The 11,350-nt window shown below is 62.6% G+C and overlaps 1 protein-coding gene across 3 annotated transcripts in view; it reads right to left on the minus strand.

Moving 5' to 3' along the window:
• The window catches only part of SLX9 (SLX9 ribosome biogenesis factor), a 33,434-nt gene extending 22,286 nt beyond the window's left edge, over positions 1-11,148 (minus strand). Inside the window, exons 1-2 of one of the 3 annotated variants that reach the window (XM_078066399.1) lie at positions 10,959-11,148; positions 8,590-8,698 (exon numbers count right to left, since the gene is read on the minus strand). In XM_078066399.1, coding sequence (XP_077922525.1) covers positions 8,590-8,698; positions 10,959-11,096 — 247 coding nt within the window. In that variant the 5' untranslated portion in view covers positions 11,097-11,148. Of the gene's footprint in view, positions 1-8,589; positions 8,699-9,604; positions 10,160-10,958 lie in introns of those variants that run through there. The other 2 variants (XM_036075261.2, XM_036075262.2) reach the window with 2 other exon arrangements.
• Between the last annotated feature and the right edge of the window lie 202 nt (positions 11,149-11,350).

The raw sequence follows: 11,350 nt of genomic DNA on the forward strand, positions 1-11,350 counted from the left end.
CACAGTCGTGCCCAAGGAGCAGCACCCCTCGCAAAGGGAATGACCCCCAAACGGCCATATAACCCCACCTGCCCCCTCGGGTCCAGAGGCCGCTGCTGGTGGATGGCACTGTAAAGACAGCGTCCCCCCTTGGAAGGAAGGTTCTGGAGCGGCAGGAGAGAGGAGAAGGCTCTCAGGTGGTATCTGGTGACGGAGGAGCACCCAAGGACCTGCCCGCGACCAGACCCAACTCCGCTGACGGAGGAGCCCCGGGAGCTGAGGCGGCGCACTGTCCCTCCACACCGGCCCGCCACCTCTCTGCGTGCCCAGGGAGGCCTCCCGCTCAGGTGTGCAGAAGCGGACAGAGGCACTCCGCGAGCCTTGCAGGAGGGAGCCAGGGCTCTGCCCCGAGGGACATTCCCCCAGGCAGGGCCAGCGGTTCCACCCAGCCGGCCACGGGAGGGGGGCCCGTCTGCACAAAGGGCAGTGAGCTGCACTGGGCCGAGGAGCCCGCCAGCCACTTCCGGGAATGGGGCAGGTGGCATCCGCTCTGACCAGGTCAGTCTGTGGGCACAGCCGGGTCACAAATGCAAAATCCCACACAGGGACACAGGGACTGCAGTCTCTGGGTAGAGAAGGAGGCTTTGTCTTTTCTCTACTGCGCACATGCTTTTCCAATTATCAAGTGTTACCTTTCACAAAAGCGGTTTTAGAGGGAGGCCAGTCCCTGACTTCCGAGCCTCCGCCAGGGCTGAGCCTGGTCGTTCAGGGTTGAGGACTTGGGGCATCCATTCATGCGTCAGCTCAGCTTCATGGAGCCAACACCTGGAACAGCACAGAGCGAAGGGGCTTCTTCCACAGCCCGGCCCCTCCTGCTCCCCCCAGATTCCAGAGGGAGCCCAGATCTTTCTCCCCCCGCCGGCTCTCCACGCCCCCCACCTCCTGTGCATGGAAAGGTCTGCTGGAGCAAGATGCTGGCCCCCCGAATGGCTGCATGTTCTCCCCCGTGCATGTGTCAGCCATTCCTAAGACAGTCACATCCAACAAGCTACTTCAATCACAGGGAACACTCAGCTTGCCATGCTGCCAGGAAGGGGGCCACCGTCACAGGCTCCAGGACAGAGGAGGGGGTCGCCATGAGCCTCCCTGTCACCTGCTTGGGCCACGCTCTGCAATCAGAGCTCTGCAAGGATGACCTCACAGAGCCCCCCAGCAGCCCTTCTTGCAGATGAAGGAGCCAATCACAGAAAGCCTCAGGCCGCCAGCAAGAAAACGGTGGGCAGCACATGCCCCAGCAGGCTGGCTCCCGACGGCCCGCCAGCACAGCAGAGGGGGTCACTGAAGCGCGCAGGGCCTGGGACAAACGCGGCAGCACTACAGCGGGCTGACGGGAGGAAGACACACAGCAGAGCCCGGCCCGGCAGCCCGGCCCGCCCGCCCCACTCCGGCGTCTCCATGGCACGCCACTCACAAGAGCGCCAGGCTAAAAGGACAGCATCTCACTGCTTCCTGAGCAGAAGAGCTCGGCCTCCCAGGTCCCCAAGGAAGTGAAAAGAACATCCGACGACAGGCACGTCCTCGCACCAGCCAATGCCCACTGCGGCAGGAGGCGGCTCGGGCACAGGGCGGGGTGGGATGGATGCCCAGAGTATCTAGCAGCACAAACATGAGCACCCCCAGGGTTTGAGCCTGATCCAGACCTAGACCTGGGGCCTCAGCCAACAGGCACACCGAGGCCCTGCAGTGTGGCACCCCAGCGGCCTGGCTGCAGAGTGGGGTACGGTCCTCCCAGTCCCAATTCTGGTCCTCTTTCCCACTGCCAGGCGGGATCTTGGACCTTAGTTCTGCGGGGTGGCTGCCTGGCTCACCCCGATGGTCCCCTTCATTCTCCTGAGGGTGGACACAGGTAGACACGGACTCCCAAGTCTACCCTGAGCCAAGCCAGGGACCACTGATGGGAGGAAGGAGGGGTCCCTTGCTCAAAGGGGCTGTGACCACTGCGGAGGCCCTGGACCCGGTGAGCGTGGTGACAGGTGGGGCCTACACCTTGCTGTGGCTCACACGGATTCTGGGAGCCCCACCGTGCCGGGCGTGTCCCATCTCTCCCCCACCCCCCACATGGGCTGTGTAGCCCCACTGGCATCCGGGTCACCAGGGCTGGGCAACAGCGCGGGTACAGGGCTTGGGCTGGGGCTCTCAGAGAGGGGCACCCAAGAGAGAGAGAGGGCCTGGAACTGGGCAGGGAGGTCCCGGCCGGAGGGCTGCCCCAGCCACCTGCAGGGTACACCTAGGGGCTGGCCAGGCCCTGCCTGCTGCGCACCCTGAGCCCAGGCCTGCAGGCGTGGGTGTTCAGCAGACATTCACCACACACCATACCCTCTTTGGCCCAGCAAAGACACCTCCTAAAGCCACCAGGCCTCCTCCAGCATGGATTTCAGCCCCCACACCGCACTCAGGGCTGCCGGGATGGGCACAGAGGCTCTGGCTGGTCAGCCTCTCACAGGCAGGCCCCCAGCACAAGAGCTCAGTGGGCAGAGGGCAAGCTGCGGCCACTCCGGGGCGCTCCCGGCTCCACACCTCACCCCTCTCAGTACAGACTGCATACGCCAAGTCCTCCCGCGGCCAGGCGGCAGCGCCCGTGGGCATCAGCCAGGTCCTCCCATGCTTCACCTCCCACAAAGAGCCGTCTAGAGGCTGGAAGAAGATCCTGGAAATGAAGTGGCTGTGGCTTGTCCCAAAGTGGGGAGGAAGGGGAATTCAAGCACGGGACCAAGTACTCCCACATTCCTCCTCCCAAAGCCCTGATGACAGAGGGAGCGGGATGCAGGCCCCATACCCCACAGCCTCACGCCCACACCCTCTCCAAACCATTCAAGCAGGGCTGTTCCAGGCTGCCTCCTTGACCTTGCCCTTCCCTGCTTCCTGTTGTTAAAAAGAACGGGCTGGAGGCAGACCAAGGCGCGAGCAGCCAGGCAGTGGGCCCCTTCCTGCCCTGGCACCGCGCGACCGCGGGGCCAGATGCCATCAGCATTCCAGCTCAGCGCCCCACGGCTGCCAGCAGGCCCAGAGCAGAAGCCCCCGCCTTCCAACCCTCCGCCTGGTCAGGAGCACAGACCTTCGGGCCCTGCGAGCCAGGCTGCCTCTGGAGGCACTGGGTGCCCCTCCCCGGGGCTGGGCGGAGGCGCTCCTGCCCACGGCCTACCCCTCGGCAAGGAACCAAATAAATGCCCAGGCAGCAGCAGAGGCTGCAGTCACAGGAGACGCGGCCACCTCCAGTGGGCGCGCGCCACGCACCGCAGCGAGGAGGCAGGAAGGCTCTCTGGCTCCCCAGCCCGATAAACACCACCAGCCACTGCAGACCTCCGGGAGTTCCCTGCAACAGCCTTCAGGAGGGCCAGAAGGCCACGGGGGCCTCAAACACTCCCTCAGCCAACGCAGTCCCAGGCAGCTACCGGCAAGGCCCCTGGCCTGGCCGAGAGAGCAGTAATCCCCTCTCCTTGCTCATTTCACACTCGGGGTGGCTTGGGGATAAGTGCTGAAAACCTTCTGGGTGCGTTGTGTCTCACCCCTACCTCACAGCTGGAGGAAAAGCTGTGAAATGTCTCTGAAGGGGGAGCTTTACAAAATCCCTGAAGACAACCGCCAGAAAGCCCTCGGAATCCGTGCTGCCGAGCTCCTCTCCCTAAGGCAGGGCCGGCCTCTCCAAAGCCAGGCTTGGCCTCCCGGGAGACGCAGCTTTGCCGCCCCCTGCTGAACACACTGCGCACCTGCAGCTGCTCCAGACTGAAGGCGAAGGTCACAGTCCAGCCCTGGAGCAGGGGCCGAGGAGGGCAGGTCCCCACGCTCTGCTTCCGGAGTCCCTGCGGCCTGGAGGCTGGCCTGGGCCGCTCACCACCGCCAACTCCCTACCCTCTCGGCCACAGCCTCATCAGCCCCCAGAGCACCTCCTGGCAGCCTCCACACCGCCCAGCGTGCTGGCCATCCAGTGTGCTGACCGTGCTCTTTGGTCATCCCTAGGGACTCCCTCCCTAACCAGGCCTGTCCTCTTCCAGGCCTGCCCTCACGTGCCTGCTTCTCTGGGCTTGAGTCCGGGGCCAGCACTGCGCAGCCCAGGCCACAGGACTGAGTACTGGCCCAACGCCCTGCGTGCTTACGTGACAACAGACCGGGCTTGTTATCTGCAACTTTCCAGCACGGACGAGTATGGAACTAGACACCCAGAACCGGCAGAGCGGTGTCCCCTGCCGGGGAAGGACGCAGAAGCCACATACTCACCCTGGACCGGCCGTGTGCCCCCCAAGACCGATGCAGAGGAGCTTCAAAGCCACTTCACATGCAGGTCCCTGAGCCCACAGACCCTGACCCTCGCGGCAAAGCCGAGTTCTGCTGCTGGGGTGGGGGGGCGTCTGCAGCGGGAACTGGGGGCGACCTTTGGCTCTACGCCACAGCCGCGTGCCCCAGGGTGGGAGGCGAAGCTACAGCGTCACAGGAGCCCCACAACCACCGCACAGAGTCCAGCGGCCCGCACACACTGGAATCAGAGGGTGGGCCCAAGGAGGCAGACTTGGCTCGCAGGCCAGCAGGATTCCCAAAGGCTCTGTCCAGACTCAGGGAAGATGCCAGCAGCAAAGCACCCACAAGGTCAAACAGGCCGCTTGGGCGTGAGCACGAGTTGACACGGGGAGGAGCAGGTGTGTGCGTGTTGGGGCAGGGGAGCCACACGCGTGCACGTGGCAGGGACGTACGACGGGCCAGGGCCCCCCCCAACCGTACCCGCTGTGTGGCGCGGTACAGCGGCCAGAGGAAGGCAGCGGTTCTGCCTGTGACTCAGCCCAGGCAAGGACTCTGGGGGGCCACGTCCGCGCTAATCCAGGCCGACAGGCACCCTTGCCTTCATGTCCCAGCGGGTGACTGAGCAGCAGCTGAGTCCTCAGATGCCACCTTCCACAGGACCTGCCCCAGGCCACCAGCCCCCGCTCAAACCTGGGAAGCCACAAAGTGCGACGTCTCCTGTAGGACCCAGGGCACTGGCCCGTCGGGAGAGGATGCGGGCCAAGATGGAAGAGCTGCTGGCCGAGAGGGAGGCACAGCGTGGGGGGAAGGCCGAAGCCCCAACACCTGAGCTGTCTGGACACGTCAAGCCAGCAGGGAAGGGGCCGCGGCTTCTGCAGCCCCAGCTGGGTGCTGACGAAAATCAAGCACCGGGTCCAACACTTCCCATCTACTAACCCACCTTCACCAAAACATGCCTCAGACTCAATTCGAAGGCAAGAGGTAACTGAGTTCTGCCCACTGAGCAGAGACACGAGTGGAGGCCCCAGATCTGCTGGCAGACCGGCTGATGCACCAAGGCGCTGCCACTCCGGGGGCTCCCACAGGACCGCAGTGGCTGCTAGGACCCGATCAGGTCAGGAAGGACGTGGTCATGCAGAGCTAAGAACCCAGAGGACCGGGCTGGGGTCTAGGATCTCCAAGAGGATCCGAGAAAAGATGGGAGAGGCTTCTTACTCCTGTAGCTGCCAAAGAGGACCCGCTAGACTCCGGGCCCGTAGCCTGATGTGGCGGCATCAGAGACCACTGGACGGTGGTGGCAACAAGGTTCAGCAGGTCTGGGTGGGGTCCCAGTGATGCTGGTGCTGGCTGGGGACCACCCTAAAGGAGGCGCGCAGCCTCAGAGGCTCTCTCTGCGGAGAGGCGGGGAGGGGAGGAGAGGAGAGGGGAGGGGAGGGGAGACGTGGGGGGAGAGGCAACTGTGACCGTGCTCTGCAGGGAACAGTGGCAGAGGGAGGCCCCGCTGTCACTCCCACTGAGCTCAGCAAAGGGAGGGTCCAGCCCCTACACCGCCAGCTGACCTCCATCCGTGAAGGGGGACAAAGTACGCCAGCCCCTCACAGACACGGGGGCGCTGCCTGGCCACCACGGCCAGAGGAGTCCCAGACAACTCCCAGGCAGGCCACATGGCACACCTACCCAGCAGATGTCACGCTCACCTGACAGCCGAAGTTAAACAGATGCTCCAAACTCCAGCAGACCCAACACTGTATCACCAGAGGTCCAACACAGGTCCTACAACTGCACACGAAGGCCCTGTCCCCTCCGCTCCCTCCAGACTGTCCGGGCACACCGAAGCACAGGCACTTCTCCCGCTCTTGGCCCTGGGTCCTCACCTGAAGCCAGCCCCTCAGAGACCCCACTACAGGCAGGCCAAAGGCGGGCGCAGGACTAGGGGCCCCGGCGCCCATGGACAGTCCAGCCAACCTCTCCCCTGCAGGGCTCCCCCTCTCAGGTAAGTGGGAATCTGTGTGCACTTCCACGGACAGGGCTACAACTGAGAGCTGTTTGTCAGCTGCCACAGGAACAAAAGCCACACACTAGTACCTCCACCACGCCCCTGGATGGAGGGGACAAGTGCCCGGCGCACATCACCGTGGCAATGGGTTTGGATGGGCTCAGTCGCTCCAGGCTGAGCACCCCTGCTGCCTCGGGCCGCACCGCTCCAGCTGTTAGCCACAGATGGGATGCTCACGCAGAAGGACAACCGTGAGGAGCACACGAGAAGGTGAGAGCACGCGCCAAGCAGTCCCATCTCCCACCTGGCGGCCCGCCAACCCTGCAGATGCCCGCCCTGCGGAGGGCTCAGCCTGTGGGGGCCAGACCGGGGCCAGACCAGTACGCCAGAGCCCGTCCCACGGGCAGAAGGCAAACAGCCCCACAGCCACCAGGGAGGCAGTAGGAGTAGGGGAGAGGCCACAGGGTGGCATGCAGAAGGGGGACACTGTCAGAGGCGGCCTCTGTCAGCTCTCTGAAGGAGTGACTTACGCGGCAATGTAAAAACCCTAGCCGAGCTAACCTGTACCACACAGAAAGCTCTCATCCAAGGCTGAGAGAAGCGCAAAACCGTCTGCTGGTCAACAAAGAAGCCTGAGTGCCCGTGGCCTCCAGACACAGCCCTGCCCCGGCCCCTGGGTCCCTGCGGGAGCACAGGACTCACACCAGGACAGGACACAGCCCGAGCTGCAATCCGCTTTGCAGTGTGCATCCGCAGAAACAGTCGCAGGAGGGTCCATGAGGGACGAGAACATGCTACCCCCAAACATGCCACTCTGGCCACCATGAGGATTCCTCGGAGCTGGAGGCAAATGGGATCAACAGATGCGGAAGGCAACCCTCCCAGAGCTTCCCATATCTGACTAAAAGCAGAAAATTCTGAAAATGCCTGCCGGGGTCCCTGTCCTGTGACGTCTTCCGGCCTTGAAGACGACGGGAACTCAGCACCTAGATGCACCCGCGCCGACGACCTTTCCTCCGGTAAGTTCCCCCGAGATTTACCTTGTCTGTGCCCCCCGAAGCCTACAGAACTAGCCTTCTATGTTGGATTCCAGAGAAGCCCCTTGGAGTTACCTCTCACTGAGGTTTCTCCCGGAAGATACATTGTTCTTCTCTTGCCTGTCTTTTGTTGGTTTACTTAGCAGGCTCCTGGCCAAGAACCCGGGGGTGGGTTCCCCCTACAGTTTTCAATGTACTAAGAAGTGCAAGGAGACTGGGATGGGCACATCTCCCCTATGAAACAATAAAAACCCCAAAGCGCCGTGTAAACAACATAACCCCAAGCAAAGGGCTTGATACAAATCACAGCTGTGAAATAATTACAACTTACAACACTTAAGGATGGCTTACAAACAGGAGATGCAACCTGGAACAATATTAAAAACCTGGAAGCCACATGATTACCCAACAAGAGAACAGTTCAGAACAGGTCAACTGGACAGAGTACCGTGGGGCCACAGAGATCAGTGCTTACAGCAGCACGACGACGAGAAGGCCGCTACTTACAACTTTCAAGCCTGAAAGGCAGAGCAGGATTCAAGCAAGGTAAAAAGATGGGCAGGTCTCAGCAGAGCAGGATTACGGACCGGCACAGACAGCCCGGCCCCGCACAGGCCCACACGCCGCCATCGCCCCAACCTCTCACCTGTGAGCGCGGCTCCCAGGCAGCAGAGGCCTCCCCCCAGGCGGCGGGCGCGGCAGCAGCGGCGTGCCCTGCCCAGGCCAGAGCCCACTGCACACGAGTGCTGGTGACCGGCAGCAGCCCGTCAGAGAAACAACCAGCAGAGTCCCAAGTGGGGGAAGTACACTGGGGAAAATGACCTGCCCCACATCGTAAGACATGAAGGAAAAAGTGGGGCAGGAGCTGCAACGGAACGGGTGGCCTCAAGTGCACCCTGATTTCTACAAAGAAATTTTCAGGTGATCACAAAGATGTGAGCACCGTGCGCTTATTTGATGATAAGGACTACTAAATGATTTAGGCGTGATAATGGTATTGCACATTTATGTTTTAAGAACTCCGCACATATATATTAAAAGAATTTATGAGTAAAACACTTTGTTTCAAAATAATCCAGTGTGTTGAAAGAGGGTGACCGATACATGGGGTACCTTTACACCATTCTTTCTACTTTAGTACACCTTAAAATTTTTCCACTGGATAAAAAAACCTTTGAAACACGTACAGGTTAGCTGAAACTTGCCCTGGCCCGCACATGAGTATGTCAGACCCGGCCTGGGGCCAGGGCTGTAAACACCCGGACCTTAGCCGCACACTCTCACCTCTCCTGACAGAAGCAACACTCCTCGTGTCTGGGTCCAGCTTCTGCACCAAGGCGCTGGGGTCTATCTTAGTCCCAGCAAAAACATCAGTGTTCATGAAAGCCCATTCCTAAGAAGGAAAGAAGACATAAGATTTTTCCATTACTGCAGAGTACAACTCAAGGCCAGTCACGAAGCAGGGAGAGCCCCTGACGGGCCCTCCGGATGAGCCAGGCTGGACCAGCTCCTCCGCGGAGAGCCTGGGGGGGTAACCCTCGCCCCCCAGAGCTGAGCCCAGGGTCCCAGGAACCTAAGGCAGCACTCCCTCCCACCTGCCTCAAACCACCAAACAGGCTTTGCTCCTGTTGTGGGGACCATCTTAGACCAGACTCAGGATAGGTAGTGATTATGAACCAGAAACACTGGGACAGGAACAAGATTTCCTCCCGAACCTGCACCATCTTCTTCTTCCCACAGCACTCTCCCGTCTCATGACCACTGTTCCACCTCAGCAGTGTCTCCCCAGGCCTGCTTCCGACAGTGAGACTCCAAAACCCTCCCAGTCACAGTGCCAATCACACTGTGCTGAGCCAGAGCCCACCTCCCAGACCCACCTGGCTCATTCTAGGCCCAACCGCGGAGGGACCGCAGCATCGACCCACAGGGGAGTCACAGACCAAGACAGGACTGCGGTGCACAGAAACTAGCCTGAGTGCCTGCAGCCCAGAGCACCTGAACAAGAAGCCCACGCTCCTCGGGAGCTCGCAGAATTGGAGGGAAAGTCAGTCAGCAAGAGACATCAGAAAATTCACAGGGGCCAGTGCTGGATGGGAGGCAGCTGGGAGGACCAAGCAGGGAAGGCCACCCCAGCTGAGCCCTCCCGCCGAGGAGCCACAGGAGAGGAGGGGCAGCGTGCAGACCCAGGTCGCCCAGGGCAGTGTGCACACAGCCAATCCTCACTTCTTTTCACATGGCCACTCGGACACTGTCCACAGGGGTGCTTTACATCTCAGTGCTCCAAATTTCTGGAACTTACTGTAACAGATATTGACGCTATGCTGCTGCGAGTGTCTTTCGAGGTCTGCAATGTCATGTGACGAGAAACCAGTGGTCTGTTTGACCGCCTATATTCCATGTCAGAGCGCAGCAACCGTAATCTTCGTCTCCACGAGGTCCATCTGCTGCTCTTCTCTTCCAAGTCTGCCTACTCGCCTCAAGGTTTTCTTCTGCTTCCTTCTCTTCTACGTTCTGGACATTCTCATTCCACATCTCCGTCCGATAATTCAACTTTCTGCCCTCACAGCATCTAACTCTGATGCCGACGCTCGTTCACGGCGGGCTGTTTCCTTCTAATTTGGCTGCAGTCCCGAGATCAGCAGGATTCTACCCTCGTGGGACTGCCACCCGGCCTGGTCAGCACAGGGATGGACAGCCAGGGCTGCAGGGAGCCCTGGTCAGATGGGCAGGAGAGGGTGCGGCACACCACCTCCCAGCAACCATTTAGCTGGAGCTAAAGAACCCGAAGAACCTATGGCTCAGGCGCTCTGCCCTGTTCTCCACGCCCCCCTTTACAGAAACTCCCTTGGGAGCCCTACTCCTGTGCCCCCGCAGCCAACGATGCCCCCACCATGTGCCACGGGCTCTAGTCCGAGCTGAGCCAGACGACGGGGCTCCCTTCCCCCGCCTCGCCCCCACCTGTTGAGCAGGGAAGGCGGGGCACAGCAGTCTCCCCGCTCACCCCCGCTTCTGTGGGGCAGAGGTACCAACGAGCCAGGAAGAGGCGCCACCCCCTCGGGGCCAGGGTTCCTCTCCAGTGCGATGGAAATGTTCTGAAATGTGTGCTGACGACTGCACTCCTCGGTGAATATACTTAAAAACGCCCGTTGAATCGTACACTTCAAACGAGCGAATTTTATGACGCGCAAATGGCATTTCAAGAGTTCCTGTGAGAGCCCGGGCCCCGGTGCCAGACCCCGCGTTAGAACGGCAGCCCCGCCAGCGGCAGCGGGGCGCGCCCGGTCACACGGCCCGAGCGCGGCGCTCCCCCCCGACCCGCGCGGCCCGGTCCGCGTCCGCTCGCCGGCCCCCGGCCCCCGGGCACAGGTACACGCCCGCAGCGCTGAAACGCGCTGTGCCCGCGCCGGGGGAAGTCGGCCCCCCGCGAAACGGCGAGAGGCGCCGATCCCGGGATCCCGGCCGCACCCCCGCCGACCCCGAAAGCAGCAGGCGAGCGCGGCCCCGCGGGAGGGAGGGACAGACCGACGGCCGCGCACACACACACGGAGCGGGGGTCGGACCCCCGGCCTCTCTCCGCTTCGCAGCCCCGCTGCCCGCCTCCCGGACCCCGCGCGGCCCCCACGCCCAGGGGCGCCCACCGCACCGCCGCTCACCTTCGCGCCGACCCCGCGGGCCGCGGCAGGCGCAGGGGCCGCCTCCCGAGTCGGGGGCGCGGGGCCGGACGGGGCCTGCCCCGCGGGCCTCACCGCCGCCTGGTGCACGCGGGCCCGCAGGCCCCTCACCTTCCCCATGCTCCCGCGAACCCCGCCGCCCGCCGGAAGCCGCACGGGCGCACCGCCCCGCCGGCCGGAAGCTGCTCCTCCGCGCTGGCGGCTCGGGGGGAAACAGGAGCCGGGCAGCTGGGATCCGCCCTCCTCCCGCGCCCGCCGCGCAGGCGCCCGGACGGGGGCGGGGCTAGGACGCGCGGCCCCGCCCTGGCCCCGCCCCGCCGCCTTCGGCCCGGCCGGTGGTGGTAATCGCTGTGGTCCAGGCGGCCATCCTGCGA

Source organism: Halichoerus grypus, chromosome 1 (genome assembly GCF_964656455.1).
Source record: "Halichoerus grypus chromosome 1, mHalGry1.hap1.1, whole genome shotgun sequence".
NCBI lineage: Eukaryota > Metazoa > Chordata > Mammalia > Carnivora > Phocidae > Halichoerus > Halichoerus grypus.